The 21,252-nt window shown below is 49.3% G+C and overlaps 1 protein-coding gene across 1 annotated transcript in view; it reads left to right on the forward strand.

Moving 5' to 3' along the window:
* Nucleotides 1-9,612: 9,612 nt before the first annotated feature.
* DCAF1 (DDB1 and CUL4 associated factor 1) overlaps nucleotides 9,613-21,252 on the forward strand; it is a 54,251-nt gene continuing 42,611 nt past the window's right edge. Inside the window, exons 1-2 of the mRNA XM_045856938.1 lie at nucleotides 9,613-9,777; nucleotides 17,294-17,411. Of these exons, the coding sequence (XP_045712894.1) occupies nucleotides 17,302-17,411 (110 nt within the window). The 5' untranslated portion in view covers nucleotides 9,613-9,777; nucleotides 17,294-17,301. The remainder of the gene's footprint in view (nucleotides 9,778-17,293; nucleotides 17,412-21,252) is intronic.

Here is a 21,252-nt window from a genome sequence, read left to right on the forward strand (position 1 = left end):
CTGTCTGTGTGGCTGTCTCCCCCAGCAGCCGTGAACGGGAGGCAGGGCTCTGTTTCCTGCCCTGCACACGGGGCTCAATGAAGCAAGGAAAGGAGGGAGGGAGGGAGGGAGGGAAAAGAGGGAGGGAGGGAGGGAGGGAGGTGGGAAGGAGGGAGGGAGGTGGGAGGGAGGGAGAGGGAGGGAGGGAGGGAGGTGGGAAGGAGGGAGGGAGGTGGGAGGGAGGGAGAGAGGGAGGGAGGGAAGAAGGGAGGGAAGAAGGAGGGAGGGAGGGAAGAAGGAAGGGAGGGAGGAAGGGAAGAAGGGAGGGAGGGAGGGAGGGAGGGAGGGAAGAAGGGAGGGAGGGAGGAGGGAGGGAGGTGGGAAGGAGGGAGAGAGGAAAGGAGGGAGGGAGGGAGGGAAGAAGGGAGGGAGGGAGGAGGGAGGGAGGGAGGAAGGAGGGAGGGAGGGAGGGAGGGAGGGAGGACAGAAGGAAGAGATGAGTGACCGGCCAGAGACAGAGGCACCTGCCGTTGTAAGGAGGCTGAGGGAAGTCGCAATTTGGGTCCTTCCCACGGTTCCCTTCATCCGTGTCTCCCTTCTCCTCTGCAGCCTGTCCCTCCCCCTTCCCCACCTGCGGGGAGCCTTCCCAGACTATGCCCAGGTACCTCGGGGACAGCCCCTCATCCCCATCTTCCTCTCGCCTGGAGGAGAGGGCAGGCGAGGAGGTTCACACAGGGAGGCGTGAGCTGCCTGAAAAGGGACTGGTGGGCCAGGGAGGGAAGGGCGGGCAGCCAGGGCCCCTGCTCCAGCACCTGCATCCCCACCCCCCAAAGGAGGGGAATGGGATGCTCCCTCATGCCTCCCCAGGGCAGCTGTCCCAGCAGACCTGCTGGAGGCCCCTGGGCTGCTCTAGCCCGTCTGGGAAGAGGCCCTCCAAAGTGACATCTTCATTAGGCGGCTCGGGGTGGGGGTGCCACTGTCCCAGCAGTCCCCGGGGTGCTTGCTGGCTGAATGCTCCCGCCCCTACCTTTATTTTTCTGATGGAGGAGCGAGCAGGAGCTCTAGACCTTGTGCTTGGAGCTGAGCAGCAGGGCCTAAGTTAGCCAACTTCCCTAAGCCACAGCTTGCTCATCTGTGAAAACGGGGCGTGACGCCCGAGGCACAGCTCTGCTGAGAGGCTGCGCCTGGGACCGCACACAGAGCAGGTGCTGGGCTCCCCGCCTGCAGACGCAGCAGCAGGTGCAGGCGTTGGAAATGCCTCTAGAAGGTCTTATCTGAGATGCCTGGCTGACCCGGGGCAGAGGGCGTGTCAGGCCAGTCCGGGCCGTTGGGCCCCAAGGGGCTGTTTGTCTCCAGTCCCTTCTAAGCTTCCTGATCCAGAGAAGGTTCAATACCTCGGTGCCAGCGGTGTGGCCCCTGAGGCTAATGAATGCAGGAGAAGGCTGCTACTCTGCCCCCAGGGCTGGGGCTGGGGTTAGGAGGGGTGGGGGGGGGGCAGGAAGAGGCACGGTTGGTGTTCCCTGCGGGCCTTTTTTGTACTCTGACTTTGCAACCACTGAGCGTGAACTACTCTGATAAAAATAAAATGGTATTGAAACGTAAAATATATGTCATGGTACCTCTGTTCAAACCCGCAGGGTGTGCACCGAGAATGACCCTGGCTGCGGACTACAGACGTCGGGTGACAACGTTGTATCAATGTTGTTCCGATCGTGACAACTAAATGTAGCACCTGGTGGGGGAGGCCGTGCATGTGTGTGGAGTTAGGGGTTTGGGGGAAAATGCTCTAAAAATGTAGTCTATCTGTAAAAACGAACACACACACGAATGTAAAACTGGCACATGCCGAAAATCGTACCCTCCCCTGGCATCAGTGAGGATTACATGAGCGAACAGACAGGAAGGGCTTAGCCCAACCCAGGTGCATGCTCAACGTGAGTTGGCCTTTTTTTTTTTTTTAGAAATGAAGAAGACATGGTCTTTGTCTTTGCTTTTTTTTTTAACATTTTATTTATTTATTTTTAGAGAGGGAGGGGAAGGAGAGAGAGAGAGAGAGAGAGAAACATCAATGTGTGGTTGCTGGGGGCCGTGGCCTGCAACCCAGGCATGTGCCCGGACTGGGAATCGAACCTGCTACACTTTGGTTCGCAGCCCATGCTCAATCCACTGAGCTACGCCAGCCAGGGGTGTGAGTTGGCTTTTGTGCTTTATTCTAAAGTTCCCTCTGTCCCACAGTCTCCTCTCAGCTGTCACTCCTGGGACAGGGAGATGGTGGGACAGGCCCTCCCCGCCTGCATGCTGAGGCTCCAGTGGCTTTGTCACTAGCTAAGTCACGTGGTTTAACTGGTGATGCTACGCCAGGCCTCTGGTGGCAGCTACCTCTGCGGCGCTGGAGGTCTGCACTCAGCCCAGACAGAATCCGTCAAGCCTCACAGGAGATTCAAATGTGTAGCCTGGGCTAAGAACCTCGTACCAGCCTGTTGGCTCCCTGAAGGGCCTTGTGCACCCCCAGGCGTGACCCTAGGGAGGCTCTGCTCTTCTCTGTCCTGCCCGCCCCCCCCCCCCCAGCCTGAGGGGCAGAGCAGCCCTTGCCGTCAGCTGCGGTGTGACAGCTGCACTTCCTGGCTGCACTTCCCTGCAACAAGGTCCCCGGCCCTCTTAATCCACTCTCCAGAATTTCCTGACCTCAGGGTAGCCAAGGTCATGATGCTTCTCATGGCTTCCTTGGAACAAAAGCCCCTGGAACCCAGGCCTGCCTGGCTGGTGGTGTGAGGAGCCCACCTTGTCCTCGTCCCTCTGCTCTCCGTCTTGGGGGAAAGAAATCAGGAGGGGAGTATTCGAGCTCCACCCAGGCTGCCCTGGGCATCTTCCGGCTCCTGGGTGAGGCTGGCAGCCCCCTGCCATCAGATACATCCTGCACTCCAATACGGACAAGGACGGTTCTGCAGGTTACAAGGGCCTCAAAGTGGAAATTACCTGGAAAAAGACAGTCTCCTGCCCACCGAAGCTTCTGTCACATTGCACGGCTGTTTGTGCAGCTGTCTCCCCAGGGTTTCAAGCTTCTGGGCCCCACCACAGGGTGAAGACCACCTTAGCCACATCCTGTTCAATGCTGATCGCTCCTCCTAGACCAGTGGTTCTCTCTGCCTGGGGAGCCTCGGCAGCCAGCGATGCCGGTGCGCCCCCTGGAAAGATGCTGACTGAACGGATCTGGACTCGGGTCCAGAGTTCATTCGGTCTGTGTCCAGTGATTCAGAAACCAGGCACAGACACGTGCCTGATGGGCTCCTGACTCAGACTCCCAGGGGGGCTTCGGGCCGCAGAGCTCTGGACGCTGATCTCAGAGCCCACAGGAGAGAAGCAAGGTTGGGGCAGAGGGCCAGGGGTGCGGTGTGCTGGGGGTGCACTGCAGTGCCCCTACAGCACCCTGCTGGCCGTAGGGTGGGCAGCCGGAGGCCCTTGGGGGCAGCATGGCCTGAATGAATGACCCCACGACCCAGACCTGCAAGCCCAGGGAGGCAGAGTGCAGCTGCCTTGGCTCCACTGTAAAGAGCCCTCAGGGTTCTGGTCCATTCTCCCATTGAGAGAGATGCCATGGCCTGGCAGGTGGGGCTCCTGGGCTCCAGGTGGTCCCGCCACTGCCTGGAACATTAGTCTTCTCTTTCAGGGAGGTCACTGGGCGTGACCGCTCAGTTGCTGGACTCTGGGCCCCCGCCATCCCCACCACGGGCTGCATCCTCCTGCCGCCCAGGGACACGGGGGACGGGGCCAGGCACGGAACTGGAGCTCAGGACCCCCTGACTTGACTGAAAATGGCTTTGTTGCTTTGTTTTTAAAACCAAGCTTCCATCAAGGGGCATGCTCCCCCCCCCCAACACACACACAAACTTCGCCCTCCACAACAGCGGCCGACTTTCTGCGCGTCACGTGGCGAAGCTGCTTCCTCCCCACTGCTTTCTGCCCTGGGCTGGCTCCTCCAACAGCTCGAGTGTCCTCACTGGGGAAGGAGTGTTCAGTCTCCCCCTTCTCCCACGTTCTTCCTCCTCTGAGCAGGCCAGCGGGGCTGCTCGTCCGCCTGGCATTGGGCAGCAGGTGCTTGCCCAGGAAGCAGGTGGGATTGTCGACAAGGGCGTGGCCAGGGATGGATTGCACCGAGGGGAGGGGACGATAGGGTCCCTGGTCAGAGGTCTTAACCTCTCTGCCATGGGCCGCCGGAAGCAACAGTGATCAGGACCTTTGTTATATGCAGCTGTGGTGGGGACCCCGTTCTCCACCCGCCCAGGTCTGGAGGGGCAAGCCTGTGCCCCAGCCCCCAGCCCAGGCTCCAGCTGTTCTCACCTCCTGACAACGACTGAGACCTGAGCTACTGTCCCCCTCCCCAAGTCTCCAAGGGAACCCCTTGGCCCTGCAACCAGAGCCCCTCCAGGCCAAACGCCCCTCTCTAGAGCCCGAAGGCCACTCCTGAAGCAACCCTCCAAATGCCCAGTAGCCCCTGGTTGTCTTGGCCCCTGGTCATGCGGGGGAGGCAGCCGACTTTGTGACTTCACAAAAGGCCATTTTGTGACAAGGGGGGGCCTGGTGAAGGAGAGCGGGGCAGAGTCTCTTCCCCCAGGAACATCATGTACATTTTCACGGAGAGACACCCCTGCCACTGAGGGAATGAGGAGCAGCCACCTCCCAGTAAGAGCCCAGGACACACCTCTCTTTGCTGACATCGGCTCCCAGGCCTAACTGGGCACTTCTGGCTGCGTCTGGCACTTTCTCTCAAAGGCCCAGGCCCATCGCTACCAGGTTCGAGCTGGGGCAGGGGGCGGTTATGCCGGGTGGTGGTGCTGGGGGGTCTCTGGCCTCAGAACTGGCGGTCGGAGCAGCTTCCCCCCGTTGGGTGAGGCCATTCTTCCCCAGGCTTTCCTGAGTGAAAGAGCTGACCGGGTAGGAAGCTTTCTGCCACCAGAGTGCCCAGCAGGGTCTGCTCAGCAGTCCCCACACAGAGCCCCTTCCAGGGCGTCAGGCCGGAGATTCCTGAATCCGGGGAAGAGGCATCGTGGCTACAAACGGGCATGACCGAAAATCCAAGGGCTTCTCTTTCCAGTGCTGACTGCACTGTCGTTTCTCCCTGGGAGAATTCACGCTTCCAGAAACCCTAGGCAAAAGAGGCTGGAAGTGCTTTCTCCTTACCTTCCCTGCACCTGTTCCCCAAACCCCCACCTCTTCTTACCTGGGGCATAGCCCCTTGAAGGGCAGGGGCCCCCGGGTGATAACTGGCAGCCAGGCTGGGGGATCTGACAGGGGCTGGCCTGCCGGGACAGCAGAGTTTAGTTTGGCCCTCTTTGTGCTGGGCAGGCCCCGTGAGGGTCCTCCACCGGCCATCCTCTCTGGCCTCTGCTTCGACTGTAACATCACCATTCTGCCAGAGAACCCCAGGGAAGGAAGGAAGTGTGCTCTGGGCAAGAGTTCCAGAAGCTTCAGTAGGAAGCAGGGGCCATGGCAGGTTTGGGAAGGGTGGCATGTCTGGCTTCACATCCAAGGGGCTCCTTGGTCTTGATCATCTTCACCCTTGATCGGCGGTAGCCCTTGCTGGCGGGAGGAAGCCCTAGGAGCAGATCCTCTTAAACCAGCCTCTGGCCCCAGTTTTCAGTCCTGGGCAGGGCCAGAGAGTGCACAGTTGGCCCCTAAGAATAGCAACTCCACCACTTCCCGGTGCTTCTGAAAATGGGCCCCAGGATTTTTCTGGCAAGGAGCTCATTTCTCTAAATTTACACGAGGAAAGCCTGAGCTCTTCCCGCAGGCAGTCCTGGGAACCAAGAGAGAGAGCAGCCTGGGCCAAGGCAGTCCTGAAGAACTTCCATGGCGACAGCCGTAGACCCAGAAGAGCCATCCCTTAGCTGGCATGGCCGTGTGCCAGGCCCCAAGCTAGGCACCCTACATGCAGTATCCTCTTTAATGCCCCTAGCAATGCTAGAAAGGGGGCGTCCTTATTCCCATCCTCCAGGCAGGGACACTGGAGCTTGAGAGGCGAAGGCATTAGGCTGAGGTCCCGCAGCTGATAAATGGAAGCACCCACTACCGGGACGCCCGCCTCTCCAAAGCCAGACTCACGGCCGACCTGTCTCCTGCAAACTCTCCCCAGTAGAGAGGAAAACCCGTTTTCTCATCGCTGCCCCTCAGCCGCAGGGGGAAAGAGAGAAGGGCAGAAGCGAAGGTCTTGAGCCTGATGTCCCCCAGATCATCGGCTTTGGGGTGCCAGAGCCTCCACTGCTTGGCCTGTCGAACTTGTAGTGCGCTCCACTGGGAGGCAGCGGCTCTGTTCTGCTTCGAACCATTTTCAGACGATTTCAATGAGGCCCTGGGGGCTGCAGGAGGGGAGACCTTGCTGGTCGGGGGGTGGGTGTCTGTGGCTGAGCAGTGGTTCCGAGGTGGGGTTGCCAGATAAAACATAAGATGGCCAGTGCAATTTTAATTTCAGATGAATGGGCACTTTTAAAAATATACGTATGCCCTAAATGTTGCACGGGGCTCTTCTGGGGTGTCCTCACTCTGCCTGGGGCCCTGGTGCATGGGAGCTGGCGTGGGGCTGGAAGCTGCTGCGTCGCTCCCCACTGGAGCCTCAGCCCGTCCAGGAAGTCGTTCCTGCGGGAGCAGGAGACAGGGATGGCCTTCTGGAGACTTCGGTTCCTGTGGCCACTGATCGAGTGTGGCCTTTCACTGTTGTCTTTGTGGAGCCTCAGTTCCTCCCTCTGTAAAATGAGAATGGTAGACAGGGATATGGCTGCACAGGAGTGGCTGCTTTGCACACCTCTTGGGCAATGAGGGTTAGAGTTCCATTTTTCCAGGAGGCTGTAGGGGCTCCCAGGCAGGGGGAGGGCACAGAGTGAATGATCACAACTCCCTTTTTGTCCAGGCTGGGGTCTCCAGAGCCTGACAGCCTCGACCCTGTCCTTGTCGTCTCCCGTGAGCCATGGACGCTTGGAGTACCTGCTCAGCCCACAGCAGCGTGGGAGAGGATGCGGGATAGTTGGCCTTGCCTCCCGGCCCTAGGGAGCTGCCAGAGGAGGCACAGTGGTGGTGGTGGCACCAGGATGGGGAGGGGCTAGTGGGAGCCCCTGGGTCAGGTGAGCCTGGAAGTAGGTGATGGGAGCGGTGGGGTGGTGGAAGGGTGAAGAGGGGGAGAGGGCCCTTCCCTGAGGCCCAGGACACTTGGTGCTATTGGCTTTCCCACCCACGGGATGGGTACTCCGCCCCAGAGCATGGCCTTGCTCAGGGCTGAGGGCAGGTGGAGCACACCCAGGTCTGTAGCTCTTGGTGCGGGGGGCCAGGGCTGGACCGCTCTGCCCTTTCTCTGCCACTGGGCAAGAACCACCCCTTGCCCTTTTGGATGGTGGCTGCTTCTTTCTGAGGCACACGTGGTGGGGGAGGGGCAGTACACAGGCAGAATGGAGGGTGGTGGGGCTGACTCCAGAGATGTTTTCCCAAAGAGGTCAAGAAGTCTCTTTCCAGTGATTCAGAAGTGATGTGTCAGATCAAGCTGGGTGTGTGGGCCTGGGTTTTCTGTGGCGTTGTGCTTGAGTGTACGTAGATGTGAAAGTGGTGTGTCAATGCACAGATGTGCATGCTTGTGTATCTGGCATGCATGTTCACCCTGTGAAATATGTTAATGCGCGTGCAGAAAACCTGGGTGCTGCCCTTTTGCCATCTCAGGCTGGGAGTGAGTCTGGGAGTGCCTGCAGGTGTGTGTCTGTGTGCGTGTGTGGGGTGTTGGCGTGGGTAGGAGGCCTGAAGACCTCACAGAGCAGATTCTGGAGGGATCAGCTTCTAGACAGGCCCTGTATAGCTCCTGCTCTGCTTCCCTGGTCTCCTAGACCCCAGTTTCTCCAAAGCCTCCACATTCCCATCACTGACCCAGCACACAAGACTGGGTTTCTGAAGGGGAGCAGTGCCATCTGGTGGCAGGCTGAGGCTGTGCCACGAACACGAGGGTTCTCTGCCTTGGTGGACCCCAGCCAATGGGGAAGTCACTGCGGCGCTAGCTAAACCATGAACAGAGGGAGGTATCTGAGGCTGGAACCCGCCACCGCTATGCATGTTGGGTGTACGGCCCAGGGAGGCATGGTAGGAAAGTCAGCTGAAGGTGTACTGGAGGCCAGGCACAGGGAAGTTATGAGTCCAGCCTCTGGACCCACAAGCCTGGGCCCCATTTCTTGGACCACCTCTCTGCACTCAGATATCTCACCTGCACAGGCGGCTAACTATGTCTGTCTACCCTGTGAGGTGGTAGTGAAGGTTATATGAAAAAGTGTTGGTGGAACGCTCGGCTCAGAGTTGAGCCGGCTGTTAAGTCTAAGGAAATGATAGTGGCCATTATTGATAATAGACAAAGTTCCAGAAGCACAGAGAAGAGAGCTCTGTGCCTGAGCAGCTGCTCCAAGCTACACGTTTAAGTGAAGGAGGAAGGAGTTCTCTTTTCTGGAACTAGGGGAATGGGGTCCAATGGGGAATGGAATCAAGAGACTCAGCATTCAGCCTCTGGGCTTCTTTCTTAAAAAATTATTATTTATTATTGAGAGAGAGAAAGAGAGAGAGAGAGATTGAGACATCAATTTGTTATTGGTGCTTTCACTGGTTGCTTCTTGTATGTGCCCTGACCAGGATCGAACCTGCAACCTTGGCATATGGGGACGACGCTCTAACCAGCTAAGCAACCCGAACAGGGTTCTGGCTAGCTTCTTACTAGCTGTGGAACCTGAGCATGGCAGCAGGCTTGCTGTGTTCCATGTTCCCCCAGTGAAAGCGTTGGCTCCGAGGACTACACAGAAATGCTCAGAAACTTGCTAAGGACTCCCAGAGAGAGAAAGGCTGGGTAGGACCCTGTCAGGGAGAGATTCTGCTCATCTGTGAAGTCACATTTGTCGCCCATGCCCCCAAGTCAGGGGATCCCTGAGTCAGTCAGTTGTTCTGGTCCCGCTGCTAACTGGTTGTGTGGTGTTTGTTAGGCAAGTCACTCCCTGTCTCAGCCTCACTTTTCCCAGTTGCAAAATAAAGGAATTAAATTAGATGCCCTCCGAGTTCAGCCTTGCCTTACTTATGGCCTTTGGATTTTTTCCCCTTTTGACTGCCTCATATATAATACCTAGGATGAATATTTATTGATCCTACAGGTTAGGTCTTGTACGGAAAGACAAAGAAAAACCAGCGCATTCTGTTTAATGGGTGCTGTTTAATGGGAAATATTTTCTTAGGTCCTGGTATGTTAACAATGGGGCCGATGGGAGAGTAAAACAAGCTCTCCTGTGTCACACGGGGCATAATAAGGTAATGAAAAGGTGTCCAGCTCCCGTAGTACTGGCTTGGAAGGGCCCTAGTGCCTCACTTTTCGCTTCCGCCTTCCGAAGCAGCCAATGACTCTGCAGCCGTTCGCGTTAATCTTAAGAACTACAAGCCCCAGAAGTCAATGCGTGCGGGAGATGCGCTCTAGCGCTAATTAACTGATACGTCCCGCCCCTAGAAGCGAAACTTCATTTCCCAGGAGGCTTCGGGGTTCGTTAATATTCCTCCGCTCGCGCCGGCGTTTTCCTCCCGCCTCCGGCCGGCGAACCTCCCGCCGAGTCGGAAGGGGGGCGGGGGCGCGCCCGCACGCGCGCGCGCGGCGCACGTAGCGCGCGACTGACGCATAATATGTGGGCCACTCTGGAGTCGTGGTCGCACTGTGTGTGAGTGAGGGATAGTGCGGGACCTGAGGCGGTGTGTGTGAACTGTGGCCGCTGGCGGGGTCAGGGGCGAGCGGCAGAGCCGCCCGGGAAGGTGAGTGGGGAAGGGAGGAAGACGGCTCCCTGGGAGGGGCTCGAGGAGACAGGGCGCATGGCCCGGCGGGCGGGAGAGTGGGCGCGGGCTGGGGGAGGGGCGGCACCTGCCCGGGCCTCCGGCGGCGAGGGGGCGGGCCGGGCCGCCGGGGAGGCTGGGCCCGGGGCCTGACAGGACTTTCCCTCTTCCAAATTCTTGGCTCGGGGGCGGGGTCTTCGCGTTCTTCCTGCAGTCCGCAAAAGAAGCTTCCCGAGAGTAACTCTTCCGCCCGGAGTGGGGGGGTGGGGGTGTGTGCCCGCCCCTACCTGTAGGAGGGGCCTCTCTCACCCCCCTGGTCGCGTTTTTCCTCCCAATCATCCCAATCTCCGTTCCGTACGGCCTGGGGAGCGCCATCTTCCCCGCCGCCGTACGGCGGCCCACTTTCCAGGCTGTTTCCGCCTCTAGCTCCAGTCACCTGGGCCCGCTTTCTCCTCCCTCGGCCTCGAGCTGGCTCCCCCTGCTCCCGCCCGGCTCTCGGACCGGGCGAGGGGGCGGAGCTCTCCGGGCACTCCTCCCACCCCCGTGGTGCGGGGGTAGGGTGGACGGAGGTGTGAGGGTCCTGCGGCGTGGAGCCCCAGCTCGGAGTGCCTGCCGGGCTTCCCGGGAACCTGTTTCCGTGGGTTCTAGTCGTTTGCAACTGGGGTGTCCAGGCCTTTGCTTAACTCCGTCTTCTCTTACTGAACGGTTTCCTCCCATTGCAGTGGTAGCGCTCGGGGTTCTTATTTGTCGAAGCAGTAGTTTTGGAATCTCTGTAGTAGTACTTTTTGAGTCCCAAATTACCCGTCCCTGGCCGCATCACGTTGTGTTTTCCTCGCTCTGTTTTCAGTGAAGCCTCTTAATTAGTTCGCGTTTTAATTCACGTATATTAGCATCTTCCTGTTGTGAACGCTTTGTTACTACAGAGCGAGAGGTTCATTGACATTGTCGACCTGTAATTTTTCTTTTTCCAGGGTACTGGAGTTTACCTTTAAGGCTTATGTAAGCTCTACTGGAGTTTACCTTTGAGGTTTATATAAGCTTGTATGTTTAGATTCCTTAGGAGTGGAGTTGGTGTTTTTCTAGCCGGTGATGTCAAGGCTTGGGTTTTATCTACAGCAGTTAGCCGTTTTGGGGTGATGCATCTTTTTGGATGTTAAGGAGCGAAAAGAGCTTGACTTGGGGTGGTGTACGCACAGTACAACATACACATTATGTGTCATAGAATTGTAGATCTGAAGCCTATAAAATTTTATTAACCATTGTCACCCCAATAAATTCAATAAAAATTTTTAAAAAGTAGCTAGTAGAATTTGGAGAATATACAGGAAATAATAACTTCATGCTCAAAATATCTTGAGTAGTTGCTGAGCACAGTGTTTTATTTTACTGTTCTATCTTACGTACGGTTGTTTAATAGAGTAGGAATCTGGTGAAATGAACCACATGTTAGCTTACCTTGGAGTGATCGAAGTTTTTTTATTTTTTTAATTATTGCTTTTAGAGAGGGAGGTGGGAGGGGAAGAGAGAGAAAACATCCATTTGTTGTTCCAGTTATATAAGCATGCATTGGTTGATTGTTGTACGTGACGTGACCCAGTGACCCGAGATGAACCTGCAACTCTTTTCTCATCAGACACATTCTAACCAACTGAGCCACATGGCCAGGACCTGAAGCCGGTTTATTACTAATTGTCTTATGCTGTTTTTGTAAAGGAGATATCTGGTCATGGACAGTAATAGAAAGTTGTGATACGTGATTTTCTATTTTGTACTAGTTATTAGGTAAGTTTTACGTGAAGCTCCAAACTTGTATTCTTTTCCCCAGTTTTTCTGTTTTGTTTTTAAATAAGGAAGAATGCCTTCAAACATTTGCTTCATGTTTGTAACCATACGGGATCTTTCCTGAACATGGACTTTATTTTAGGCTTCGTGGTAATTCTGCTGACTAGGCCATTGTGTTTTAGAAGAGGGCAGATTTTATGATTCAATTAAAAAATTACAAAATAACTGAAAATGGTGGAACTAGGGTACTAATGTATGATAAAAAAATCTTTCTTTTACCTTTATCCATTAGAAAGTCAGCCACCTGCCACAAAAGTAATAGCTCATCTCCGTTCTTTGTGTATTCTTCCAGGGATATTTTATTCTGGGGATACACACACCCTTTGCTTTTCTCACTAGTCCACATTAGGGAAGGAAATACTTCTTAATTTTTTCCAGCTTTTTATTATGAAAAATTTCAAACATTAAAAAGTGGAAAGAATAGTAAAGTAAGCACTTGTTTATCCATCCAAAATCAACAGTTGTTAATATTTTGCCATATTTTCTCTCTATATGGGTATGGTGTATGTTTATTTTGTGGAACTAATTGAAAATAGTTGCAGACAATATCACCCCTAAATACTTTTACAGCCACCTTTTAAGGATGAAGACATTCTACATATTTTTTATGGGGCTTTATATTATTCCCGTATAGGGACAGTATTATTATTTAACCCTCATAGCAATCATTTCCATTTCATAGATGAGGAAATTGAGATTTGGAGGAGTTAAATAACTTGATCAAGATCTCACAGGTATGTCTGTAGAGTTGGGATATGAATGCTTAAAATCCTGTTTTACCAAGTAACGATTGGTTAGTCTTCGGGACCTTTCTGAGCCCATTTCCTAATCTGTAGAAAAGGGAAGGGTGGTTGTGAAAATTCCAAAAGGTCGTAAATGAATTACTTAGCTAAATGTTTGCTCCCTGCTAATACTCACCGGTTGGTAACTATTGTGTCACTATTGGACGGGCATTAAATTCTGCATACCAACTAAAGAACTCACTTTAAAACATGGCAAGTTGAGAATATAAAGAAGAAAAAACAAGAAAGAAAAGAAAACAAAAAACTGTGGTGAATTGAGTAATGTACCTTCACTGTCCTGTGCATAATAAAATGTGTATACTGCATTTTGTATTAATAGCCTTTCATTGATAGTAAAATGATTTATCATTGATCTTATAACTTTAGTCTGTTATATAATTACTATAACTTTAGGCAAATGATTATTCCCAAAGTTATGACTGTTCTCAGGGATAATCAGAACTTTTGAAAATGATACCAGAAGTATATGTTTAAGTTGAACACTAAAATTTTAGTATTTTAATGTCCCTGAGTTGATCTTGATTAGAAGTAGTATTTTCTTTAAACTTTGCCTGTATGTGTTCCACTCTCTGATTGCTTACATTTTCCAAAAGGCATTCCCTTGTAGAACTTTTTAACATTAAAAACATTGTAAAATTCACATACCATAAATTAACCTTTCCTGTTTTAAAGTATATGCAGTTCAGTGGCACTTAGTGTACTAACAACGTTCATTGTGCAGCCATCACGTCTTTTAGTTTCAAGACATTTCATCACCCCAAAAGGAAACCCCATATCCATTAAGGAGTCATTTCCTATTTCCTCCTCCCCCAGGCCTCTGGCAACCAGTAGGCAACCTTCCTCTATATGGCTTCACCTATTCTGGATGTTTCCTATGAATAGAATCACACAGTATGTGACCTTTTGTCCTGCTTCTTTCATTTGGCGTATTGTTTTCACGATTCATTCATAGCTGTAACATGTATCAGTACTTCTTTCCTTTCTGTGGTTGAGTAACATTGTATTTTATGAATATAACTACGTTTGGCTTATCCATTTACTCAGTGATGGACACTTGTGGTGTTTCCGCCTTTTTGGCTACTGTGAATATTCTGCTTTGAACATTTGTGTACAAGTATTTGAATATCTGTTTTTTCAATTTGTTTTGGGTATGTGCGTACAAGCATTTGTGTACAAGTGTTTGAATATCTGTTTTCAGTTTTGGGAGCAGAATTGTTAAGTCATGTCATAATTCTGTTTTGAAGTTTAAAAAAAAAACATTTTTGAAGAGCCACCTAACTGTTTTTCATACTTGCTGTACCGTTTTACGTTCCCGTCAGCTGTGCATCTCCCAGTTTCTCCACCTCCTTGCCAGTGCTTGTTATTTTCTGAGTTTTGGGGGTGTAGGCATTCTTGTAGGTGTGAGTGCTATCTTATTGTGGTTTTGATTGTTATTTCTCTAATGGCCAGTGAGGTTGGGCATCTTGTCACGTGTTTGTAGGCCATTTGTATATCATCTTTGGAGAAATGCCTGTTCAAGATTTTGGCCCCTTTTTGAATCAGGGTTTTTTTTGTTGTTGTTGTTGAATTGTAGGAGTTCTTTATATGTTTTGAATACAAGATTCTTATCAAATATTTAATTTACAAATATTCTTTCCATTTTGTGGGTTGTCTTTTCATTTTTTTAAAAAAGGTTTTATTTACTTTTTAGAGGGGACAGGAAGGAGAAAGAGAGGGAGAGAAACATCAATCTGTGAGAGATACAGCAATTGGTTGCCTCTCACATGACCCTAACTGGGGACCTGGCTCCCAACCCACGCTTGTGCCCTGACTAGGAATCGAACCAGTGACCTTTCTATTTGCAGGCTGGCACTCAGTGCACTGAGCCACACCAGCTGGGGCGACCACAGTCTTGATTACTGTAGCTTTGTAGAAAGTTTTGAAATCAAATGTGAATTCTCCAACTTCTTTTTCAAGATTATTTGGTTAGTCAGGGTCCCTTGAAATTGTATATGAATTTTTGGATGGAAGTTTCCATTTTTGCAAAAAAGGTGTTCAGGCTTTTGATAGGGATTGCAGGGACTGTTGACTACTTCGGAGAGTATTGTCATGTCAACGATGTTAAGTTTTTAGTCCATGAACAGAGGATGCCTTTCCATTTATCTGGGTCCTCTCTAATTTATTTCAGCAGCGCTTTGTAGTTCTCAGTGTATGCCTTGGGCCTTTTTGGGTTCAGTTTTTTCCTTAATATTTTACTCTTTTTGGCGTTATTGTAAATGAAATTGTTTTCTTAATTTCATATCTGGATTGTTCATTGCTAGTGTAGATCTTGTATTCTGTAGCTTTGCTAACTTATTAACTCTTAAGGTTTGTTTTTTTTTTCTGGTGGATTCCTTAGGATTTCTTATATATAGGATCATGTCATTTTGTGAATAAAGACAACTTTACTTTTTCCTTTCTAACTTGGATGCATTTATTTCTTTTTCTTGACTAATTGCTCTGGCTAGACCTCAGCACAGTGTTTTATGTAGGTGGTGCAAGTGGGCATCCTTGTCTCGTTCTGGGTTCAGGGGGAGAGCTCTCAGTCTTTCCCGGTGGGTGTGATGCTGGCTGCGGGGTGTTTTAAAGCGCCCGTTACCATGTTGAGGGAGTTCTCTTCTGTTCCCAGTTTATCGTTTTTACACAAAAGGGCATGGGATTTTGTCAGCTGCTTTTCCTCTATCAGTGAATCAGATGATCATGGTTTTTTCCCCTTCTTCATTCTGTTAACGTGTGTGTGTGTGTTATGTTAATTGATTTTCATGTGTTGAACCATCCTTGCATTTCTGGGAAAAATCCCACTTGGTTTGGTTATGATATATAATCCTCTTTATATGCTGCTGTATTCAACTTGCTAGTATTTGTTGAGAATGTTTGTACCTATATTCATAAAGTATATTGGTCTTTAGTTTTCTTGTGATGTTTTATCTGGCTTTGGTATGTGTGTGATGGTGTTTGTAGAGTAAATCAGGAAAAAATGCTGGCTCCTCTTCTATTTTGGGGGGAGAATTTGAGGATTGATGTTAATTTCTGTAAATGTGTGGTTAAATTATTGCTCCACCCAACCGACCTGGCTAGTCCTTCTCAAGATTGTTAAGGTCATGAAAAACAAGGAAAAATTCAAAAAGTGTCATTGACCAGTGGACGCTAGAGAAATAACAACTAAATGCAATGTATTTGCATTTAGATGAGATCTTGGAACGGAAAAGGAACATGAGTGGGAAAATGGGTGAAATCTGAATCAAGTCTGGAGTTTAGTTAATAATAATCTACCAATGTTGGGTTTCTTAATTTTGACACTGTACCATCACAAAATAGGATGCTAACATTGGGGGGAAATGAACTGGGTGAAGGATATATGGGAATTTTACTATCTTTGCAACTTTTTTGTAAATCTAAAGTTATTTCAAATAAGAACGTTATTTAAAAAATGCATGTTAGAAAGTCAGAAAATGTAGATTCATTTTTTCAGAAAAGAAGCCTTTTAATTTAATTTTAATCATTTTTGTTTTGGGAACTGTTTGTTCTCTTTTGGAGTTATGGGTGAATCAGGTGACATAATTCACTATGACTAGAATTGCTTCTACTTTATTAAGATGCAAATATTTGCATTTTAGATACATTTACATGCTTCTTTTGGTCTTATGGTAGGTATCTTTAGAAGAGTGAATAATCCTAGAGCACCTGGCAATCCCTTTCTGGTGTGAAACTCATTGGAACGGTTGCTGTTCCAGTGAAAATAACATTTTGGGTGGCAGGATCTGACATTTTGATTGTAAAGCTACTTTGGCAAATAACTTGATCTATAAACTATTTTTAAACATCAGGTCTCATTTATTCCTTTTGGAGCTCCTTATAAACCTCTCTTCCCAGGGTATGTATGTATCGTGGGGCTCCTCCAAAGCCGGTCTCAGCTCTTCGTCCTTGTATCCCCCCTGGGCTGACCACAAAATCCCAGCAACTCCCCCTCCCAGGAAATCAGCTGGGAGAGAGTGAGGAAGCCTGGAGGACAAATAGGCTTATGATACTCCTTCCCAACTTTCACTTTCTTAAGACTTAACCTGGAAAGTGCCTATCTTTCACGGAACTTTAGCCCAAAGACTTAGATAAAAGAGCTAGTAGCCCTGGCTGTTGTGATTCACTTGGTTGGAGTGTCATCCTGCAGCTGAAAATTTGCAGGTTCAATTCCTGGTCAAGGTTTACACCTAGGTTGCGGGTTTGGTCCCTGGTCTGGGCACCTACTAGAGGCAACCGGTTGATATTACTGTCTTGCATCTATGTGTCTCTCCCTTTCTCTCTAAAAAGCAATGAAAAAATGTTCTTGGGTAAGGATAAAAACAAACAAAAACAAAGAAGAGCAAAATATTTTGGGGGGTTGCTTTTGCCACAATTTGTATGTTTTTAAAAAAATGTATCCTCAGAGTTTTGGAGCTCAGAGATCTAGACCTGGTGTTATTTTATATGTAGTTTGTAGGGTTATATGCACTTTTGCGGGGTGAAAGGGACCATAGCTTCTCTCTGATTCTCAAAGGGGTTTCCTGAGCCTAGGAAGTTTAAGAACCATGGTTTCGTTCTGTTTCCCCGTCTGTAAACTGAGGTGGAGAGAGATGACAGGACTTGCTGGTCGTGGCAGACGTCCAGGCTCCCAGTCCTGGGCTGCTCACTGCACTACAGATAGAGATTGTCTCCAGGGCCCAAGGGGGAAGTTTTGGTCTTGCTGTTAATTATTTCCTGTACTTGTTCATCCCCTTTTTTCCCCCTCACTTTTCTTTTTGTAGGAAGTATGTCAGGTTTTTTTCTTTGATTGTCACTGTTACTGTTCTTTGCTTCCTTAGGCCAAGCCATGACGACGGTAGCGGTACATGTGGACTCCAAAGCTGAGCTCACTACCCTGCTAGAGCAGTGGGAAAAGGAACATGGCAGTGGGCAGGACATGGTACCTATCCTTACCAGGTATGAACACTTACGTTTTTAAAAAATTGCTCTTTTTAAAAAAGATTTTATTTACTTTTAGAGACAGGGAGAAAGGGGGAGAAAGAGGGAGGGAAACATAGATGTGCGAGAGAAACGACGACGATTGGTTGCCTTTTGCAGGCCCCTAACCGGGGACCTGGCCTGCCACCCAGCTTGTGTCCTGCCAGGGAATTGAACAGGTGACCTTTGGGTTTGCAGACGACGCCCAGCCCACTGAGCCACACCAGTGAGGGCAACATTACCTTTAAAGAAGGAAACCCTGGAGAATAGCACAGGGACATTTCACCCTCCCTGTGAATTCTACGTCCCTTTCCCCCATTCAGAACTAGTCTTTATCTCCGTACTTCTTGAAGGTCTTTAAGTTTCTCACCTTTCCTCCTCGGCCCTTTGTCCTCATTCTCCTTGGTAGGCTCTTTTGTCTGTGTTTCCAGTCCAGGGCTTTGTTTGCGGTTCTCTTCTGCCTTCACCCTAAATACTCCACCCAGATAGTTTCATCTCTGTCCGTGAGTTAAAACATTATTCCTGTCTTAACTTTCGGATCTCTGTTCCTGCTTCCGACCCCTCTTTTTAAACATTTCAGGTTCACTTCTCAGCTGTTTGCCTCACACATTTGTACCTGGCTATTTTATAGACACCTGAAACATGCGCCATGCCCAGAATGGAGCTTCTCATCCTCATCCTACCTCTTTCCCTATTCACGGCTGCTTCCCTGCCTTGGCGGAAATGACTTTAAATGAAAACACGGAAAACCACCCCCCTTAGCGTGTTCCTCTGCCAGCACAGTTTAGTCGCCAAGCCCTGAGGAGCCTGCTGCTTCCTCGGCCCCAGCCCCACTACGGCTTCCTTCACGAGGCACCGATCAGTGCCTGACTGGCCTGTGAGGTGTGTGCATCGCCTCTTGTGTCCAGTTTGCCCTCCTCACATACACCCTCCCGTTTGCTGGAAGATTCGTCTCTCCATACACAAAAATCTGACTGTCATACCTCTGCTCTGGATTCTTCCCTGGCTCCCTTTTTCCTGTGGAATGAAATGCAAACTTTTTGGAGTGGCCTGTGAGACCACTTACGATCTGACGCCCACCTCCCTTTTCTGCCTCATAGCGCTGGTTTCCTTCTCAGTAAGAACAGGGCCACCTTTTCTAATGTCTGTGTGCCTTTACCCCTGCCGGTTCTTGGGCCTGAAATGCCTTTCCTTGGCATGTTCCCTGGCACGCCCCAGTTCTTGCAGAAACAGTTTGAAACCTCCTCTGACTCTGATGTCCCTACGCAGGTTTGGCATTCCTTTAAAGAATTGTATTTTTAATACTCCTATTATTTACACACACACACACACACACACGATAATTTCCTCCCATTTTATCTCTTGCCACATTGTACTATTTTTTTATATTCGTCTCCTTACTAAATTGTGCTTTTTGAAGGTAGGTGCTGCACCTTTTTATTGGCATCTCCTCAGACAATGATTTGTCTATTGCCTAGTACATAGCAAACTGTGTGGGACAAAATTTTATTGGATGAATGTATTAAGAAGGAGAGAAAATGAAAAATAAAGGCTGGGGAGGGGGATGCTTATATATTTTTTTTCTAGACAGGCGGTCACTAGAACATGGGAATTTTTAATATTTAATTTTTGGTATTGTAGTGAAAAGAGCTTTTTGTTTATGCAATGGCCTCTTCTTTAGGTATAAAGAAGACTGATTTTATGAAAATTTAAACAGGGATAAATGCTTTTGTCTATAACGGCCCTTGATACATGGGGAACATTGAAAATAGTTCTTTCTTGTTTTAAGGACATAGCTGTTGACTGGTGGAAAGTGGGTTTTAATTTGTAGAGGCATTGGAGATGCAGAACTGATCGCAAGGTACTTGAAGTGCAGCCACAGTGAGTTAAAGAACCTGAGTACTGTGCAGTTAACGTGTGGGTCATTGACGTAACTGTGAAAGGAGGAATCGTAAGTGGAGATCATGTTAGCGGTAGATTCACTTAATTGCTCAGAAATATTTATCAAACGTGTGCTGAAAAGGCTCAGATGTTTTATTTTCAAGGCTACTTCACATTTATCCTATTTGACCATCATGTTGGACACTATGCTAAGTTATTCAGCAGGGGCCTGAAATGGAGGGGGCCCTGTCTTCAAGGAGGTAACTGTGAGAAGCAACTAATGAATAAGAAACAGTGCAAAATAGTACAAAATAATATGTAATGAACTGCTAAATCTGGCAGTTGTGGTACATAAATACTGTAGAGGTTATGAGAATGGAAATAACTTTAATGAGTCAACTTTTATTCACTCAGCTGATACTTGAGGACCTTTTGTGTGTTAGAACTGTCTGAGACACTTCTGTGAATCTCAGCTTCCTTACGTGTTACTGAAAGTGTCACTAGGAATTACATTGTTACAAGAAAGCCGTCCTCGGATCTACTTGCAAAAGACTGCAGAGCCACACAGTGGCAATCTGAGGTTCGAGTCCTGAGTTTTAACTCCAGTTCCAGTGGGCTTTCCAACACAAGATGAAGTCAAGTTTCCTTGGAACAGAGATTTGAAAGAGTATAGTTTGATGAAAAGCAGGGAGACAGATTTTCTATAAAATGCAAAGAATGTGACCAAAAAGGTGTTGAGGAGAGAAGGGACTGGGGCACGTGTTTGTGGCGGTGAGGAAGTGGGCCCTGCGGGAGCGGAGGCTGAAGCGAAGGCAGGAACGGAAGGTAAACGTGTGTGGGGCAGGATCCTAAGAAGGTCTTCGCGGGAAGAGGGGAATTCAGGGGACAGCGGATGAAATCGGAGCGCAGTGTATTTTAGGTGGGGGCAGCTGCCGTCAGCCTCTGGGCCACGAACTGATGCTGTGGGTCCGTTAGTTCACTGGGTGTTTCCTGAAGTGCCTGATGGCCCGCCCCCCCCCCCCCCCAACTGGCTGCAGGTTGGGTATTTGGTATATTCCATGAGAAGCGAATGAATTTCAGGCCTACCCGCTCTTATTGATCACTATTTTTTTTAATGATTTTTTGGAAGTTTTTCTTAAAAACCATAATACAACTGTTTATAACTTTAATTGACTTTTATTATATATGCTACTTATTATATCAGCCCTTTGACTTGATTCTGTGCAAAGGATGGGCATTGGGCCAAGCTGTGTGAGCTTAATCCAGGTTCTTTGGGGTTTTTCTTGTTAACATTACTGAAATATAATTTATATACCGTAAAGAATTCTGCTTGATGAATCTTTAAAAAAAATTTATTCATTTTTAGAGAGAGGGAAAGGGAGGGAGAAAGTGAGGGAAAGAAACATCAATTGTTGCCTCTTGTACCCCAACTGGGAACTGAACCTGCAACCCAGGCATATGCCCTGACCAGTAATCGAACTGGCGACCTTTCAGGTTGCAGACAGTACCGAACCAGCTGAGCTCCTCCAGTCAGGGCTACTTGATGGATTTTTTCACTTGTAAAACCATCACCCAAGATCAAATTATAGAACTCGTATAGCACTTCCAGAAGGCTCCTTCCTGCCTTATCCCAGTCAATATCTACCTTGAATTGTTTTTCTGTTTGTTTTTGATTCTCAGTTTTTATAGTAACAACATCTAAATAGCTCTCACATGTCAGGCTTTGTTCCAGGCAGAGTGTGCATATGTTAATCTAACCTGAGGGAGGAGGTGCCGTTACCGTCATTTTACAGATGAGGCACAGCCAGGCTAAGGACGTAACTTGACACGCAGTTAGTCGAAGATTTGAACCCTGGCCATCTGGCTCCGTGCTTTAAAGTTCTGTGCCATATTGTTTAGTTTCAACTGGAGATACTAGCAGAACTCACATAATTTTAAA

This window comes from Phyllostomus hastatus, unplaced genomic scaffold (assembly GCF_019186645.2).
Source record: "Phyllostomus hastatus isolate PE091 unplaced genomic scaffold, TTU_PhHast_1.1 phas_scaffold_129, whole genome shotgun sequence".
NCBI lineage: Eukaryota > Metazoa > Chordata > Mammalia > Chiroptera > Phyllostomidae > Phyllostomus > Phyllostomus hastatus.